The sequence below is a fragment of the Urocitellus parryii genome, chromosome 4 (assembly GCF_045843805.1).
Source record: "Urocitellus parryii isolate mUroPar1 chromosome 4, mUroPar1.hap1, whole genome shotgun sequence".
In the NCBI taxonomy this organism is placed as follows: Eukaryota; Metazoa; Chordata; class Mammalia; order Rodentia; family Sciuridae; genus Urocitellus; species Urocitellus parryii.
Genome location: NC_135534.1, coordinates 65,790,548 through 65,809,719, shown reverse-complemented (window position 1 = coordinate 65,809,719; position 19,172 = coordinate 65,790,548). Strand labels below are relative to the sequence as shown.

The 19,172-nt window shown below is 50.4% G+C and overlaps 1 protein-coding gene across 2 annotated transcripts in view; it reads left to right on the top strand.

Annotated features, from left to right (window-relative positions):
- The window catches only part of Arrb1 (arrestin beta 1), a 77,860-nt gene that overhangs the window by 34,979 nt on the left and 23,709 nt on the right, over window positions 1–19,172 (top strand). Inside the window, exon 1 of one of the 2 annotated variants that reach the window (XM_077796874.1) lies at window positions 17,327–17,396. The exons of the other annotated variant lie outside the window; for it this stretch is intronic. Coding sequence (XP_077653000.1) covers window positions 17,344–17,396 — 53 coding nt within the window. The 5' untranslated portion in view covers window positions 17,327–17,343. Of the gene's footprint in view, window positions 1–17,326; window positions 17,397–19,172 lie in introns of those variants that run through there. 2 annotated transcript variants of the gene reach the window in all.

The window sequence follows — 19,172 nt, the reverse complement described above, 5'->3', positions numbered from 1 at the left end:
CACTAGTATCCCAGGCTTCCTGCCATCTAGGGCTGATCCCTGGCCCCTGAACCCTGTCCCTTCCACAGGAAAGAGAGGTGGCCAGGACCTGTGGTTTTTGCACTCTGGGACTGATGGGGCTGAAGCCCTGTGGGAGGGCCCAAAGTGGGAAAGAGTTTGGTGGTGCCCCGTAGCTGCCCTAGGTCAGTGGGCTGGAGGGCATATGGGGGCAAGGAGCATATGGGGAAGAGGGGTCTGAGGAGTGGGCAGGGGCCAGATTATGATGAGCTTGTGGGAAGGGGCTAAAAGTTCTTATTCAGAGGAGGGGCTCCATCAGGCTTGCATTTAGAGTGATTGAGAAAATACCTGTGACAGTAAAGGCAGCTTTCGCCTTCAGTAGCCCTTAGTCCTGTACTGGTCATTATAAATTCCCAGGTTCTGAGGCCTATTAGCCAGGAGAACTTGGGCCAGTCACAAGCTCCTGGGATTTATTTTCCTTACCAGTAATGCAACAGGAAAAGGACCTTCCTTCCCAGGGATTTTATCAAGATCAAAGGGAGACGATGAGAGATCTTATTTAATTTCAGTTAACCCTGTAAACATGCAGTCATCCATGTCCAGCTGCATAGCCAGGACCGTCCTCTGTGTGATGGTCAGGATGCAGCAGGACTCAGACATGTGACGGGACTCAGGGCTCTGAAAGGGCCATGTCATAGCAACCATCCCCTTGTGGGCGCAAAGCTTTACTTCCTCCAGTTCCCTGCCCTACGTCAACCTCGGCCCTGCAGTAGCACATCTTATCTCCTCCTCCTACTCTCTCTCTAGCCTCAAAGCCCCAGCTGGGGCCTTGCAGCCTTATGAGCTCATAGAGCTTCCCAGTAAATGAGTGTGGTGCAGGACCCAAGGAAGTCACAGCCCTACTCTGAGCCTCAGTTTCTGCATCTGCAAAATGGGAATGAAATACCTACTATACTATTCCTCTAATGTTCCTTTGGCAAAGTGCCATCAATGTAGTAGCTCGAAACAACACAGTTATATTCTTTTACAGTTCTGGAGGTCAGAAGTCCTAGAACGGGCCAGCAGGGTTATGCTCCTTCTGGATTCTTCCCAGGGGGGGAATCCCTTCCCATGCCTTTGCTGGCTTCATGATGCCACCTGCACCCAGTGACTCCTGGCTCCATCCTCCAACTTCAAAGCCAGAGCGTCACATCTCCAATCTCTCTCAGTGCATCTGTCACCACATCTCCTCTCTCTCAGAGCCTCCTGTTTCCCTCTTATCAGGCCCCTCGTGACTACATCAGGCCCCTCGGGATCATGCAGGAGCATCTATCTCCCCACCCACCTCGAGATCCTTAACTAAACCACTCTGTCCCTTCTACCACGTGAGGGAGCAGAGCTGTAATCTTAGCCTGGGCATCAAGTTGTGGGCACCTCAGGGCCATAATTCAGCCTCTCAAGTCAGCTGGGAGGAAATAGACTTGTGAAAGCCTTGCATGGTGCCCGGGACTGGTGTCAGCCCCAGTGTGCCTGCCTGCCTTCCTCTCCGTGGCCTCTGGCTCCCCACCTGTAAGATGAGCCTTGCCCACGGAGGTAGTCAGAACCTACCTTCTTCAAGGTGCAGCACAGACAGGTGGGCTGTGCTTGGGCAGAGTGGGACTCAGAGGAAGCATGGGACTGAGCCAGCGCCAGGACACCCCCTCTCCTCCTCCATGGGGCAGGTCTCCTCTCAGTTCCTGGCCCAAGCATTTCCCATCGTTCCAGGGATGGCTGATGGGAAAGACTGAGCTCACTGCTCCCTGGGGAGGGCCAGGGTGGGGGAAGGAGAGTCTGGCGCAGCTGCGGCTTGGAGAGAAAGGGAGAGGAGTCTTAGAGCGGGAAGGTCCAGGTTGTCAGTGCTCGGAGGAGTTGGAATGGTGTGCTCCTCCTCAGCTCCTGGGCCTCCACGGTGCTCTTCTGCTCCGCGGCTGGCTTCTCTGTTGGTGGGGACAGGTCCTGGAAATAGGGGAAGGTGTCAGGGTCCAGCAGGGGCCAGCATGAGGAGTTGCCTGGGCAGGAATCCCCCTGCCTGTGAGCATTCGTACATTGCTTTAATGTTTTGTGACTTTGGGCGAACTCTTTGCTGTCCTTCAAGTCCCAGCTTGGCTGCTGCCGACTTTCTGTCACTTTCTCAGCTGCCTTCTGGGAGCTTGACAGTCCTCTCCCTCATGGGAGAGGGAGGCTAGTTACTGGTTTGCACATCTGTGCGCTCACCCCTCCATGTGAGGAGCGTGTCCATAGCAGACCCCAGCTTCCCATGGCCACTGTGGGTGGGTGTAACAGGCAGCGTGGCAGGATGACCCTAGATGGCCTCCTGGGGTCTGGCCTGGGTAAGGTCACCCCATGGCAGTCATGCCCTGAGCTTCAGCAGGCCTCCACGACTGACTCACAAGAGACCAGATTGTCTAGGTCCTTCACTTTTGGTGACGTGAATGCCCATGCTCACGGCCCAGGACCTCCTACGGATAATCAGGACACCAAAAGGGTGTGTTAGTCATGAGGTTTCCCCATGAGGGCGAAATCTGAGCTATGGAGGGGTTGAAGGAGAGTCTGTTGAGGACATAGCATGTACAAGCTCATCTGCCGCGCTCCAAACTCTCTTAGGAAGGCCACGAGGCCCACAGGGACCACCGTGTAAGTGCTGGGAGACAGTGTGGCATGGGGTAAGGCTCCTCCACTTCCTGGCGGAATGTACTTCTGTGGGATTTCCTACCCACCCCTCCCTACCCTGCCGCCTCTGGAGGCCCTCGCAGCGCTGCTCACCTTGGTGCTTCTGTGCCTCTCTGTGCATAAGCCTCCCGGATACTGAAGCCGGGTTATGTGCCAGGGATGCACACGGCTCAGCTCATTGACCATCCTCAACACCCTGAGGCCGGCGTGTCATTCCATCGTCCAGCTGAGGCCAGATGAATCAGACAGAACCGTTAAGTGCCAAGCTAGAGACCTTGCCCCTGTTCCAGCTGCTCTTCTCCATCTCCTTTTCCAAGTTCGCAGCTGTCCCTGGGGTTTGGGAACCAATGACCTGAGTCTTGGGCCGGGGCAGCAGAGCTGGTTCTGGGGTTGTCACTCCAGACGTGTTGGCAGTTAAGAAGGGGTCAGCCCTGCTCCTCTTTGCAGGCTTCTCACAACCTCTACTGGGGTAATAGGAGGAGTAGGTGCAAGGTGTGAGGGTGGGCGTGGAGGGTGTCTGTTACCAAGTCAAGGGGGTGGTTTGGAGAAAGGTCCAGAGATGCCCCAGAATGCTCCTCTCCCGCATGGCACCTCACCGGGTGCAACAGCCCTTGGCCGGCTTCCCTGCACTCCATCACCTGCAGGCCTGTGTATGCATTTCTTAAAAAATGCTCCATAGGTCAGCCTTGTCCTACTACCAGGCCTTCCCCTCTGTCCAGCACTGTCCTCCCCAGACTCCTCATGCCCATTATCTCCTCTCAGCTGCCCAGGCTCCCACCAAGAGCTGGTGAGCCCTCTGAAGCCGCGAGGGACAGGGACCTGCCCAAGGCCACCCGGCAAGTCTGTTTGCTGTGGTGCTGGTTAGCATCATCACCACCTAGCTCCGTGCCAGGGCCTCACATACACTCCAGGGCCGAAGTGCAGGACCCTGACGCTGCAGGCCCGCCTGCCCTGGCTGTGCCCTTTCTGAAGCACTTTGTCTGTGCGGACCACTTTCCCTGCCCTGGAGGCTCTCCCACCCCAGAGGGAAAACACCCAAATGGATCTTGGCACGCTTCTCACAACCTCTACTGGGGTAATAGGAGAGGGTAGAGATAGGGGCCTTCTACCAGGGAGGGGGGCTGGAGTTCCCTCTCCCAGGGCTCCCTGCATTGTGGTTAGGCCTGATGGAAGGCTGCCTGAGCACTTTGATGCTGGCCATTCCCATTGTGACCTCTGGCCTCCCAGGCCACCTTCTGAGAGCAGAGGATACATAATGGGCAGAGGGAGCAGCAGGGGCTTTGGGGCCCATGGGCTGGCATTGCCTCCTGGGTTGCTGGCTGACTGTGGTCTTGTCTCTGTCCATCTCTGGGGCCCAGATTCCAGTTCTGTAAAATGGGGATAATGCCTACCTGTTGTGTTCCTCACGACGGAAACACTCAGGGTCACTCCAGGGGAACTGGGCTGCACAAAATAACCACACAAGAGACGGAGATACCTTTTTCTTTGGGGTCCTGTGACGACTCCTCTGACCTTAAGGGTCTGCAGAAAGAGAGAGAGAGCCAGCACTCGCTGACCCTTTTATTGAGGAGAAGCCATTCAAATGAGGCCAGGGGTCAGGTTTCAGGGGGTTGAGTCTAGCTTCATGATGTCCACTGTCAGAAGGTTGACTGACATCTAGGAAGGCCACACCCAAAGGCAGAGCAAGAGAAGGGGACACACAAAGGGAGTTTCCATGGAACATTCTATCCCAAACAGGGCAAAGGGGTAACATCACAGAAACAGGTGAGTATAGCTCAATCCATGGGGCGACAGGCCTATGTCTGAAGACACATCCTCAAACTTTTGGGACTAGGGCTATATTCAGGTCACTACGAGAGTGACGATCAGAGCCTCTCTGTCTGCTCTCAGGAAGGAGAACACGAAATTATTCAGACTGGTCTGCCCACACCTACCCCCACCCCAAGTTGTCCTCAAGATAAAACACATTAAACAGGCAAAGCACCCAGCCCATGAACAATTAATGATAAATCTTAAAATAATAATAATAATTTTTTTCCTAGATTCAAATAAAATCACTCAGTTGAAAGTTTCAAAAGAAGAACAACTATGATTTTAAGATGTGTGAAAAGCATGTTTTATATTGCTAATACTCTTTTGGAGTAGTATTACCTCTTACCTCCTAAACTAGATACAGGGTGTGGAATCATGAATGTTTTGTTTGGAACACACTTAGGATAAATTGTGTCTTTCAAGGAATATAATAGGGATCAAACCCATATGCTAGGCAAGCATTCTCCCACTGAGGTGCACCTCAGCCCTGTTTTTACTTGTTAATCTATTAAGCAGTTGGTTTGAGCTACCTACATTTTCTATTTCCTGCGCTGTGACCTTGGGCAAAGTATTTAACCTCTCTGTGTCAGTTTCCAGTTGGGTATAATAGGAATATATTGAGTGAGCATACGTTGGATAGAGTTAATATGATTATCTACTTTACAGGATTCTTGTATTAAATGGGTTAATAAAGTGTTTAGAATGATGTTTGACTTGTATTAAACACTTAAATATCACTATTAATAATAACAACAACAACAATGATAATGATGTCTTTTGTTCATCTGTTTTTTTTCTTTTCTTTTTTTCCCCCTTCCCAGTACTGGGGATGGGACAAGGGGTGCTGTACCTCTGAGCCACATGCACAGCTCTTTTTAAATTTTTATTTTGAGTCTCACCAAGTTGTTGAGGCTGGCCTCAAACTTGTGATCCTCCTGCATCAGTCTCCCAAGTTACTAGGATTACAGGTGTGTACTACAGGACTGAGCTAATAATAATAAATTCTGAATAAAAATATGCACTCAGATTTTTACTGAAGTCCAGTCAAGTTGCTATTCAGTAGATGTGCATTCAGCTCACATTTACATAGTGCTGGCTCTGGGCTTGTTTGGACTTTGCTCTTGGGATCTGATTTCATCCTTTTTTTTTTTCTTTTCCGGGCACTGGGAATTGAACCCAGGACCTTGCACATGCTAGGTAAGTGCTTCATCTACAGCCCTTGGAACCAGACCTCAAATGCTAGCTCAGCAACTCCCTGGCTCAATCCAGTGGCCTGGGCTCCTGGGTCTTAGTTTCTGCCTCTTCTTCCCAGCCCCCTGGGACTGGGTGAGGCTGAGCTCATAAAAAGTGTCAGCAAAGCACTTTGTGGATCGATGCTAACTAATAGCAGCTCCCAGGAGCTGGTATGAGTAGGGAAGATGATTGTGGAGCTGCTTGGACCAATCTCAGGGCAGCACCCAGGGAAGGCCAGTGTTGTCCTCAAAGCAGGATCCAGGAAGGGCCCTATTCTACCCTCTGCCTGATGCTTCATGCTGCTCTGTAACCAGGAGGGGTTGCCAGCATGGTTTGGAGGTGGGATGGCCGCAGGGGAAGGGTTTTCTCCATAGAGACCAATCCAAGGCACACGTAGAGATCCATCCAAGCCACACACCTGGTTGCATTGAGGCCAGACTGGATGCATGGAGTGACTCGGGCATCCTCTTGTCAGGATCCCCCAGCTGCCCCATAGCTATCTCTCTAGAAGTTGTTGGTCCTGATTGAAATAGAGGGCCTCTGATCTTCACCCAGACACCAGGCTGTCTTAAGTATGGCATGGAAGCTATCAGGGATGGGAAGTTGGCATGGGATCCTATGTAGGGAAAGATGGGGGAAAGGCCCCTCCCAGGTCTGCCCTAGAGGGTAGCCCACCTCGGTGTCTCAGACTGAGCTGACGTCGGATCTGGGAAATGCTGTGGGGGCAGCAGATGGTGACTGTGCTTTTTAAGAGCTTCTTTCTGAAGGAGGAGGCATGGCCCTATGCTCCAGGAGAGAGAGGGTCCTGTGTGATGGGGGAACATGGCTTCTGTTCCCTGGGACTCCCTGTCACATGGAGGGACATGGTCATCTTGTGCTCTGGCACTTCCCTGTCTGAAGAATGAGGCATCACCGTTATCCTGAAGAATGAGGCATCACCTTTATCTAATCTGATGGAGGAGTCATGGCCACTCCCTTAGAGAGATCCCTATGTGAGACCTGACCAATGCCCTCAGGAAGGACCCCTGTCTGATGGGGGGGGGGGATTCCTTTTTTGTTCTCTCACTCAAGAAACCTCATTTGATGACCTCTGCCTTGGGACCTCCTTCCCTGCCTGATTCATGGAGAGCCCAGGCTCCACAGGCAATAGGCACAGAATGAGCTGGGCAGCTAGGGAGTTGGCTTCTATGGGGTGGCAAGTGAGGGTGACATGGAGGGCTTCCTGGGGAGGTGCCTTTGTGGCACACTCCTGGACAGGAGGTGCTGGCTGAAGATAAAGAGCAGAGGCTCCCCGGGACTGGGGAAGGAAGCTTGAGGAGCCATGCCAGTGAGCTCTAGCCTCACACAGACCACACTGCTGGAGTAGAAAGGGGTCCAGGAGACAGACCCTCGCCGTGGCCTGTCCCTGCACAGGCCAACTGCTGCCAGCCCAGAGACATCCGCCCTCCTCAGCTCGAGAAGCCCAGAGGAGGAGAGGAAACAGGACGCGTATCAGGAACGCCTTTTCCTTTTCTTTGTAGCTTACCCCTCACTCAGGGCTGGGGAGAGCGATCTGCAGGGCTGGCCCTGGCCTGGCCGCTGCTGCCTGCAGTCCCCAGCTCTGGGTCTGACAGGCCGCCCTGCACCCTGCGGACCCTGCTCTGCTCTGCTCCAGGGCTGGCCCTGGAACACCACAGAATCTCAGGGATCTTAGCTGCAAAATGGGGTAAGACTTCCTATCTGCCTCACCAGGAAGTTGATGCTGTTTTTCTCGCTGTGGGATTTGCATCATTATTTCTTGATCCCTGAGATGTGCATTGAGCACTTCCTTTGTGCCACCTCTGGGATGGGCAGGGACAGGGAGCACAGGGGAGCCCCATGGGGAAGAAGTTTGTTGGGATTTGTCTGAGGAGTTGGGGGACTTCCAAGTAGGGATGTCCTGTTGCTTGCGGGCATGGGGTCAGAGAGGACCTGGCTGGAGATGGAGATTTGGGTGTACCAGGTCTGGTGGCAGTAGAAGTGGTCTTGTGGTTGGAATTCCCAGGGTACTGCTTGCTATGGGCTTGGGAAGGTGGCAGAGGCCAGATTCAGCTCTGGAGCTACCGAGAGCTGGACATGGAGCAGGGCTGAGGAACTGCTTGGCCAGGGGTTCCAGAGGCACTGAAATGGGGTCACCTGACTCGGTGCCTTTTAGAGGAATGTTGAGAATGTCATCTTCGCAGGGAAAGGTATGGGGAAGGGTAGACCCAGAGGGTGTGGAGGAGTACGAGGGCCTGGACATCAAGGAGCGCAGTCAGGTGGACTGGTGTTCTTTTCTGTTTCTCTGGTCATTCAAGTGATACCTCCACTGGGCAGAGGGCTCCTGGGGGGAGTGTCTGTGTGTCTGTGTGGCATGCGTATTGTGCAAGTGTGATGTGTGTGCATGGGGAATGTTTAGCATTTGGGGGTGTGCTATGTGTGGTGTACATGTGTGAAGTGTGAAGCATCAGAAGACACTTGTGGTGTGGTGGGTGTGGTGTCTGTCGGTGTGTGGTGGGGTGTGTGTATGTGTGTGTGGGGGGGTGTGGAGTCTGTGCACAGGGCCATGTTCAGGTTCTTGTCTCAGACTGCAGAGCAGGCTGGTGCTGAGCCGACCACCGGACTGGAAACTGGGAAGGCTTGTGAACTTTCTTCTGTCCTTAAAGTGACACTCAGTGGTATGCTGGTAGCAACTGGCCCTTTGGAGAAAAAAAAAGGAAGGTGGAGGATTGCAGCATTTGCCAATTTCCATGGTGTAAATACTCCTGCCGCAGATGCCTGTTCAGTGTGAGGCTATTGAGCATGGATTTGAGGAGCACAGGAGACACCATTACACAGGATCCGCCCCCCACCCCACAGCTATCATAGACATAGGGAACCTCAAAGAAGATAATAGGAAATCCCATAGGGTCATTAGGGAGTGATAAGCTTGAGCATGTAGTCCCTTTGTTTTTAATGTGTTTTAATTAATTGTGTTTACTGGGATTTCTCAACATCCACACTGCTAACACTTGGGCTGGAGATCCTTTGTTGGGGCCCTGGGACTAGTGCTCTGTGCCTTATGCAGGCAGCATCCTGGCCTATATCTGTTAGAGGCTGGGGGATCACTCCCCCAAGTCAAGACCTCCACTTTGTCTCCAGAAATTTCCAAATATCCCCTTGGGTGCAAACTCAAATTCCTTCTCCCCTGTTGAGAACCATTGATAATGATTTTGTGTAACAACTAACTCAAAAATTCCTAAAAATCTGGTGACAGTCAACTCTTAAGGATCTGGACAAGCCAGCTCCAAGCCACCACAGGGACCATATCTGGCTAAAGATAGGGTATACCCCTCTCCCCACCAGTTCTTTCTCAGGAAAAGAGCCGTCACTTGGGCCTTAGGCCTCAGTCTGAGCAAAGGCCCTGGGCACAGAGCTCTCAGCATCCTGACCCACCTACGGAACAGCTGATATGAGATGAGCCCCCAGAGGATCCACAGTAACACAGGAAAGAAGTAATGTTTCTGAACTAGTGTCTTGTTCTAATATACTATACTGTGTTATTTTACACACCTACAAGCTTGTACATTTAAACTGGCAAAAGTTAACCCCCCTCAAACCACTCCCCATGTCTGCTTTTTATTTTTGTTGGTACCAGGGATTGAACCCAGGAGAGCATAGCCACTAAGCTATATCCCCAGCCCTTTTTATTTATTTATTTTTAAATTTTGATACAGAGTCTCACTAAGTTTCTTGGGGCATACTTAATTGCTTGAAGGCTGGCTTTGAACTTGTGATCTTCCTGCCTCAGCCTTCTGAGCTGCTGGGATTACAGATGTGCTCTACTGTGCCCAGAAGCCCTTTTTATTTTTTATTGTGAGACAGGGCCTCTCTAAGTTGCTAAGGCTGGCCTTGAACTTGCAATCCTCCTGCCTCAGCTTCCCAAACTGCTGGGATTACAGGTGTGCACCACCTCACCTGGCCCAACCCCCTTTAAATAAAATCTTCCTGCTGGTTTGGCGATGGGCTGTCGAGTGCACTTGGTCTCTGCAGTTTCCTGCCAAGGCTGTGCGTCATCCTGGTGATTAGGCTGCCGCCTCTAATTTATTTTTTGGTCCAGGTCAGCTTTGAGCTCAGGGTTTGACTCTGGTTGGTTCATTTCTTCATTCATTCAAAATATTTATTAAGCACCTACTGTGTACCAAGAAAAAATAATGACTGAAGGAGGCTGCGGTTCCTGCTCTCTGGAGTTTGTCATTCTTCCAGTTCCATAGTGTCCACTAAGGAGCAGCCATGTGCAGGCCCCTGTGGATGCCTAGGGGACAGTGGGGAGGGGGAGCGTAAGGGGCTGATTAGGTCAGAGCCCAGCTGGGCACATCACGCACTCTGCTTCTGGGGGAGAATTCTGTTTGTGGAGTGTCTGTGCCCCCATCCCACCTCCATCCTGAGCGTAGGTGCCCAGGTACACACACGGGCCACTGGGACCTGGATCTCCTGCAGGGAAGAGCAATGCCCAGCGTTTTGGAAAATAAAAGGAAGGAGAAAAGGGAGTCCAGAAATGTGTCCAGAAATAAGAAGGATGAGGGGCTGAGTTGTGGCTCAGTGGTAGAGTGCTTGCCTGGCATGTGCGAGGCCCTGGGTTCAATCCTCAGCACCACAAATAAATACACGAATAAAATAGAAAGACATTTACAACTAAAAAAAAAAAAAAAAAACAATTAAAAAAATAAGAAGGATGAATGGAGGGAGGGAGGGAGAAGCCAAGCCTGGGGGGTGGGGACAGAGGAGTCAGGACAGGCGCTCTGATGATTCTTGGTGACAGTTGGGAAGCTGGGGAGCATTGTCATGGAGAGCGCTGATGGAAGGAGGGGCAGGGCAGGATGAGGACTGGCAGGGCATGTCTCTGGGGATTTCTGGAAGGTGGGGATCTAAAAGGGGAAGAGAACATCACAAATTTTTGCCTTCCATGTGAGACTGGCAGCTAAAAAGGCTTCCTTGTCTCCAGCAGGGGCCACGTAGCCACGCCTCCTGTCCCAGGGCCTCCTAAGGGACATTTAGGGGAGGGCGGGGACTGACAGGGTGATGATGGTCATGATGGAAATGATATCAACAATGTCAGCTCCCTTTTTTTGGTTCCCTGCTGGCTACCAGGTTTTAATATTGTTCCCAACCACCAAGGGGGAGGCTGCCCCCTGTCCTCCAGAATGGAGGCTCAGAGGATGGGAGACTGTCCCAAGATCATGAAGGACTAGGCGGGGTCTGCCTGCCTCAGCTCCTGGCTCTTTCCTCCTCGGCCTTTCCTTCCTGCCTCTCGACCCTCAGGCAGGCTCAACAGCGGTCAGGGCCGTCTGTGGGTCCTTGGTAGCCAGCTGCCAGCCGCTTGGTGAGATTTTTACCAGCCTTTGATTTTCACATCTCCATTTCCATAGGTTACCAGAAAATGGGCCAGGCTCCTTTAAGTAGCCCTCCCCTCTGTCCATGGCCACCTGGTGGCTTCCCTCTTTCCTTCATCTGTACCCTCTGAAAACTTCACGAATCTGGATCGAGGCCAGAAAAGTGACCCCGTGCGCACGTGTGCTCTGCCTAGAAGCCCTCAGGAGCTGGACTTGGCCAGTTTGGGCTCACCTTTACCCCTCAGGCCTCTAGGCACCACCCTGTGCCCCAAGAGCCCCGGGCAGGCCCAAGGGGGACAGAGTGGGGGAGAGTGGCCAGGGGCAGCAGAAGCCTGGGGTGCTCCTCTCGGCCCAGCTCTGCATGCACCAGGCCGCCCCAGACACCTCTGGCCCGTGGGCTTTGATTTCTCCATCTGGGAAACAGCAGATTGTTCTGTAAACAAAACCCTATGGCTCCCTAGAGTTCGGAAATGTGTGAAACAGGGTGACATTTCCTGTCTCCCCCCCTGGGCCGTCCAGAGAGGCAGGTGAGCAGGCAGACAGGGCTGTGTCAGGGGGAGGGCTGGGACAGAGGGCTGTGACGCTAAGGCGGAGCGGATGAGCCTGTACACAAATAACCCTGCCCCCCCCCCCAGAGTGTCATAAGGCCTCTCAGAGACTCTTTGCCTCTGCTGCCACCTGCTCTCACGCCTCCCTGTTCCCTGATGGCTGTTCTCACACCCTGGAAAGTAGGTCAGAATGTAGGGCGCCTGCTTCTGAGAGTGAATGCCCCCTTACATGGTGCCCACCCTACCCAACAGAGCCATGGCTGCTCTCAGGGCCAGCACTGGGGGAAGCCATCTCTGTATCCAAAATAAAGTTCTGGCCATTGGCCCTCCACCCCTCAAATGTGCATGCCTCCCCAATGACTGCTGGATGCGGTCCCAGGTCCTTAGCCTGATCCTCAAGGTCCTTCCCAGTCCCCTCTACCCTCCTAGGGCAGGGTCAGCACACAGAGGTGCTCCGTTATTACTATCTGGGGAGGGAGTGGACCTTTTTATTTTAGCCCACCCCCTTCCATGAGGCTCCTCCCAGGCACTCAGGTAAGTAGCCACACCCAGCTACTTACCCTCTCCCCAGCACCCAGAGGACTCAGCGGTTCTCTCCAGGCCCTCACCTGCAGAGCCGTTACCTCCTCCACACCTCTCTCAGTCCATTAAGATCCCCCTCGTCATACCTCTGCTCCTGAAGTCTTTCTTGGCTTCTCAGGCAGAACTCCACATTCCATGTCCCAGGCAATACTTGGGAGTGTTTAAAAGCATGGTCTCTGGAGCCAGGTTGCCTGAGCTCCAATATCTAGCTCAGCTCCTTACTTTGCTGTCTGACCTTGGGCAAATTACCTAACCTCTTTGTGGTTCAGTTTTCTCACCTGTGAAATAGGATGATGGTAGTATACCTTATAGGGTAGTTGAAAGAATAAACGAGTTAATATTTGTGATACACTTAGAGTAGGATATGGTACCTGATTTCTCTCCTGGAGGAGTTTTCTGATGTTGACTGAAGATCGTGTGAAGCCGAAGTTCTTCCCATGTTCATTACATTCACAGGATTTTTTTTTTGATTCTCACACAGGACTGAATTGTTCTTAGCCCTCTCCCAATTCCCTGGTAGTGGTGTTCGTGGCGAGTCTTTTCAGGATGAGTTTTCTGTGTTAAGTAAGATATAGTTTGTTCGATGGTATCCCATCAATGATTCTGTGAGTTTTCTGATACTGGCCTTGTGACTTTGGACAAGGAATTTGGCGTCTCTGAATCCGGAGTTTCTGCTCTGGAGAACTTAGATGGACCAACACAGCAATGTGCATGAAGTGTTTGGCTCACACAGCACCGTGTTTGGCTGGTGGTCCAGTGCCTGGTGGGTTTCTCTGACTTGGCCTTGTGTCATGTTCGTTTCCCCAGGTTGCGGTTCTAGTAGGGCTTGGAGCAGGTTTAGAGCTAAGGGAATGATAGACGGGTGGCCTTGACCAAGGCAGCCACCTGTTTGGTGTGTATCAGCTGCAGTGGAGGCTCAGCCTAAGGTGGCCGGGACCCTGCCCCTGTGAAGCCTTTCCTAAACCCAAGGCCTGCTGATCCCAGAGAGTGAGATGGAAGTGAGACCATAGAAACCCAGGGAGGGCACTCACCGGGAAGGAGGGTCACCACCACTGTCCTTTAATCTTCCTCCATCTCCACACTCCACTCCTCTCTTGAGGCCCCTCATTAGCAACCTGTATTTATTGAGCACCTGCTGTGTCCCAGGCACCATGCTATACCCCAGGGACCCAGGGGTAATGCTGCAGAGAAGATCTGGACTCTCATTTCTGTATAAAAGCACATCAGAGGGGATTTAATGGACTGTTACGTTGCTGCTAGTAGAGACATGCCGAGTGTGGAGTTGGGGCCTCCTCCCAGGCCTGGGAAGTCAGGGCAGGCTTCCTGCAGGAAGAGGTGGCTGAGCAGAAGACAGATGGCAGGGGTGATGGCAGTGGCTGCAGGCCTGGGGGCTCTGGGCTGCACATTCCAGACAAGAGACTCTGACCTCCAAGCTTTCAGACGTCTGGATCCATTTTTTTTTTTTAAACTTCTCTTACTAATTTTTTTCCAGACTCTCCTTTCTTTAATATTTGGGGCAGAATTTGTAAGGGAGCTCCAGCATCTTTACGAAGTGATTTATGATCACTGGAGAACATAGGAAATTAAGAGAGATAAAGACGTGGGTGGGCGACTGAGTCCTCTTTAGATCCTGTTAACATAGAGGCACATTTCCTTACCTTCCTTCCTTTCTCTCCTCCCTCCCTCCCTCCCTCCCTTCCTCCCTCTCTCCCTCCTTCCTTTCTTCCTTCCTTCCACATTGAGGTAGAACACCATGACATTCACATTTTTAGTGCACAATTTGGTGAGTTTTAGCATGTTCCCAAAGTCGGGTATCCCTCACTACTATTCAATTCCAGAACATTTTCATCACTTCTCCCAAAGAAATCCCAAACCTTCCTCCCTACCCCTCCCCTCTCCTGGCCATCGCTGATCCACTTGCTGTCTGTATGCATTTGCCTCCTCTAGACATTTCATGGAGGTGGAATCAACACTATGTGGCCTTTTGTATCTGGCTGTGTTCACTTAGCATAATGTTTTCAAGGTTCGTCTATGTTGTAGTATGAGTCAGTATTCTGTCCCATTTTATGGCTGAATGATAGTCATATTTTATGTATATGCCACATTAAAAATACATTCATTAGTTAATGGATATTGGCAATTTCCCCACTCTTTATAGCTATTTTAGATGCTGCTGCTATGGATATTCATGTACAAGTTTTCATGTGGACACGATTTCCATTTTCTTTTCTTATGTGGACATTTCTTTCCAATTTCCAAAATCAATGGAAATTGATTTCTTCCAAGTCCTGGGAGTGGACTTTCTGGGCCATGTGAACTCTGTCTTGTTCTCCGAGGAGCTGCCAAGCTATTTGTCAAAGTGGCTGCACACTTTGCATTCCCACCAGCCATACTCGAGACTCAGTGTCTCCTCGTTCTTGTCATCATTTGTTATTGTCCTTTTTTATCACAGCCATTTTACTGGGTGTGAATTAAACCTTATGGTTTTGAATTGCATTTTTAGGATGACTGATGCTGAGGAACATCTTTGCGTGTGCTTATTGGCCACTTCTGTGGAGACTGGTCTATGAAAATAAATCCATTGCCAATTTTTATTTATTTATTTAGTGGTGCTGGGTATTGAACCTATTTGTTCTTGACATTGTAATAGTTCTGTATATATCCTGATAAGACCCTTTCATAACCATTATTTGAGAATATTTTCTCTATTCTACAAGTTGTCTTTTCACTTTCTTGATAATGACCTTTGTAGCACCAAAGTTTTAATTTTATCTATCTTTTCTTTAGTTGCTGATCCTTTTGGTATCATATCTAAGAAATCATTGCCTAATCCAAGGAAATGAAGATTTACCCCTATGGTTTCATCCAAGAATTTTGTAGTTGTGATTTTTACACTTAAGTCTTTATCTATTTTGATCTAATTTTTATATATGATGTGAGGTAAGGGTCTAACTTCATTCTTTTGCAGGTGAATATCCAGTTGTATCATTATCATTTGTTGAAAAGACTGTTCTTTCCTTACTGACTTGTGTTGGCTTCCTTGTTAAAATCAATGGACTGGCCAGGCACAGTGGCGCATGCCTATAATACCAGCTGCTCAGGAGGCTGAGGCAAGAGGATTGCAAGTTCAAGCTCAGCTATGGCAACTTAAAAGACCCTGTCCCAAAATAAAAAATAAAAAAGGGATGAGGATGTAGTCCAGTGGTAAAATGCTCCTGGGTTCAATCCCGTGTGTGCGCGCGCAAGCGCGTGCACATGCACACACACACACAATCAGTTGATCATAAATAGATGTAATTTTTTCTGAACTCTCATTTCTCTTTTATTGATTTTATATGTTCATATGCAAGTACCATACAGTTTTGGTTACTGTACCTTTGCATTAAGTTTTGAAGTGAGGACATGTGAGTCTTCTAAATTTGTTCTATTTTTTTTTTCCAAGATTGTTGTAGCTGTTCTGGGTCCCTTGCATTTCCATGTGAATTTTAGGATCAGTTTACAAATTTCTGCAAAAATCCAGCTGGGGTTTTGATAAAGATCACATTGAATTTATAGATTAATGTGGGTCTTCATAAATCAATTTGAGTATTGTCATCTTAACAACATTGTTTTCTCATTCTTTCTCTTGGGTATTTATTGAATATAAAGTTGAGTTTAAAGGGCTGGGAATATAGCTCAGTTGGTAGAGTGCTTGCTTCTCATATACAAGGATCTGGGTTCAATACCCAGCATCAAAAAAAAAAAGTTGAATTTAATGCTAAATATGCTGTTTCTGTTTTGATTCCAGATTTATTCTGCTTAACATTCTATTTTAGTCATTTCCCTGCATTATGAAAGATGAGAGCATAATTTCAGTGCTGTATTATATTCTATTGCTTAGTCATACCATTCAGAATTATAAGTTCTATTTGTTGGGGAATCTGTCTTAAAAGGTACTTCATCTGGGTCCATTGTGGTGTAGCCCTTTCCCTGACAGGAACAAAGGGACACTGGAAGGACTGATGAGCTGGGGATAGGTTATGTTGCAGGACAAAGAGTTATGACCCTTGCTGGTAGAATTAAGGTTGCTAAACCATTGACCTACAAGAGGGAGATTATTCTAGATTATTCAGATGGGCTCAGTGTAATATTAAGAATGTTTAAAAGGGGATGAGGGAGCCAAAGAGGAGGTCGGAGTGATGCAGTGTGAGAACTCCACCACTTTTGCTGACTTTAAAGGTGGAGAAAGGAGGCCATGAGGCAGGGAGTGTGGGCAGCCCCCAGAAGCTGCAAAGGGCAAGGAACAGATTCACCCAAAGGTCTCCAGCAACAAACCTGCCAATACCTTGATTTTAACCTAGTGAGACCCATTTTGAACTTTTGAACTGCAGAACTGAGAGGTTATAAATTCATACTGTTCTAAGCCCCCAAAGTTGTGGTTATTTTTAACTGCAGCCATAGAAAATGAATATAAGGGGCATGGAGATTCATGTACTGGAATTTAAATGCATCTGCCTGGAAGTGACATGTGACACTTCTCCTGCACCATTGGCCAGAACAAGCCACATAGGCATGTCTAACTTCATGACGCTGTAGGAGATAACTCCTACGTAACTCCTTCAGCCCAGCCTTAGAGGGGACCTGAATATTGGTGAATATGGCCATATCTGTTTATCCTTCCTGCCTGCATTCTATTCTATTCTGGTTCATTAAAAAACCAAAATTCTCTTGGGTTGATTTCACTATCTGGTAGTGGGCCGTAACCCCTGGTTTGGAAAACACTACCTCACCAGACCCTCTTCTGCTCATTACCTCGTGGACCATGTGACACACCCTGGGCATGGCTGATTGGCCCAGGGGTGAGATACCTGACCAAAGCTAACCAATTGCTAACCGATTTGGAATGGGGCCATCCAGCCAGTTAGGAGCGGGAAGCTGAGCAAGAGGCAGAGTAGGAACAGGGTTGGGGTGTGAGTCACATGCAGCCAAAAGGATGGAGGAACAGAAAAGCCCTGAGTAAGCAGAGACACGGGTCCACAGAGACAATGGAGCAGCCGGCCCGACAGCCGAGAAGCTGGGAGCATATGCAGCCCCTGGAGGAGAGGTGCAGAGAGGGAGTGGCCGCCTGAGAGCCCATGGCTTCCCGGTTCCTGGGTGCAGCCCCGGTGCGGCCTGCCTGCGCATCCTTGTGAGAGTCTTGTCTCCTTGTAGTACCCCTTCCTTTTCTTGCGCTACCCTCAGTTGATTTCTGTTCCTGTGCAGTGAGCCTTGGTCAGCCAAGGTGTTGCTCTGGCTATGGATCAGGCTGAGGGGCAGAGGGGACTTGGGGGGGACCAAGCCCAGTCTCCCACAACCTGGGGTTGGTTTCTTTTTCTTCTTTATCTTTTCTTTTTTTTGTGCCAGGAATTGAACTCATGGGCGCTTAACCACTGAGCCGCATCCCCAGCCCTTTTAATTTAATTTAATTTAATTTTTTGAGACGGGATGTCACTAGGTTGCTTACAGGCTTGCAAAGTTGCTGAGGCTAGCATCGAACCTTCGATCCTCCCACCTCAGCCTTCCAAGTTGCAGGGATCCCAGGTGGGCACCACCACGCCCTGGCTGGGGTTTGGCTTTGACCGCCAGCTTGTATTCTTCCAAACCTGCAGGAGAGTGTTCTGTGTGGTGTCGCACTGTGGGGTCCTGGGAGACTGGGATCACCCCACAGGGGCCTCTTTTCTGATGGTGTTGGGGGTGGGAAGCTGGAGGAGTCTGGGGGAGGGCTTGGTGGTGTGAAGGAGGGGGTGGGACGTGGGCTCTGGAGACAGACTTTGAGTCGCCTCTCTAACCCTTAATTTCCGCATCTCTGAAATGGGAATGTCGTGAAGTTCAGCCGTGTTCTGGGAAACATCCCTGGAGATGTCCAGGCCATAACAAACATGCACTCAGGGAATGAGAGCAGCTGCTGTTGTTTTAGGAAGCTCTGAGTCCCGCTTCCTGAGGGAGGTGGCCCCATGCTGACTGAGAGCCAGGACAGTCCCCACTGCTGGCTGTGCTTCCTGCCCCTGGTCACTCCACTCTGCCCCTCACCCCCACTCACCCTTTTATTTCTTCTTCCCTTCCCCTTTCCTGTCCTCATTTCCCCTCTCTTCTGTTATTCCTGATGTTGATAAAAACACCTGCTTTAGGAAACAGCGGGGCTGGATATAAAGCACCCAGCCTCTGGAGGCAGGCAGACAGAATTAGGTCTGGATCCTGATCGAGTCCCTTGTTTGCTGTGTGTTCCTGGGCAAATTACAGCATCTCTCTGAGTCTCAAGTTAATTATTTATAAAAGGAGGGTTATCATATCCATTTCACAGGGCCATTATGAGAAATAATTAGGCACTCAAGAAATGCTAGCTCCTTCTTCTTTCTCCCTGTCTTCTTGAGTACTGCTCCTCCCAGCCTGGCTTGGGTGCCGCTGGGTACCCCTTATCCTTCCCATCAGTCACTGGACTGGCTTTCCCTGGCTCAGTTATTCATGCCCTGAGGGGTGTGTGGCTTCTCCTTTCCCTCAAACCCTGGGTTTCCTAGGTGTAGAGAAAGACAGAGGTTTCTGGAAACAGCTGAGTTCCCTGTGGACTGTGCCACTTTTTCTGGTCTCCTCTGCAGGCCTAGTCCTGCCTGGCTTGGGAGCTGCTGGTTCCAACCATGTGATCTGTATTTTTTCTCACTTGAGCAATTATCACACCCCTGCCAACTGTGGCATCTTCACACTCCCAACACTGATAAATATTGATGACAGGGGAGAGCCTGGGGCTCCTGAGGAGGGGGGAGGGGGTATGAAGCAATGCTCTGACCCCTCAGTGGTCCCTGGGGGCCCGGAAGTGAGCAGAGGAGGAACAGGGGCCAGGACTACAGAGGCCCCACAGAGCCAGCCCCTGCCCCAGAGGAGGAGCCATGGTCTTGGGATGAGGTGGCCTTTGCCTGGGCTTCCTGCTGGG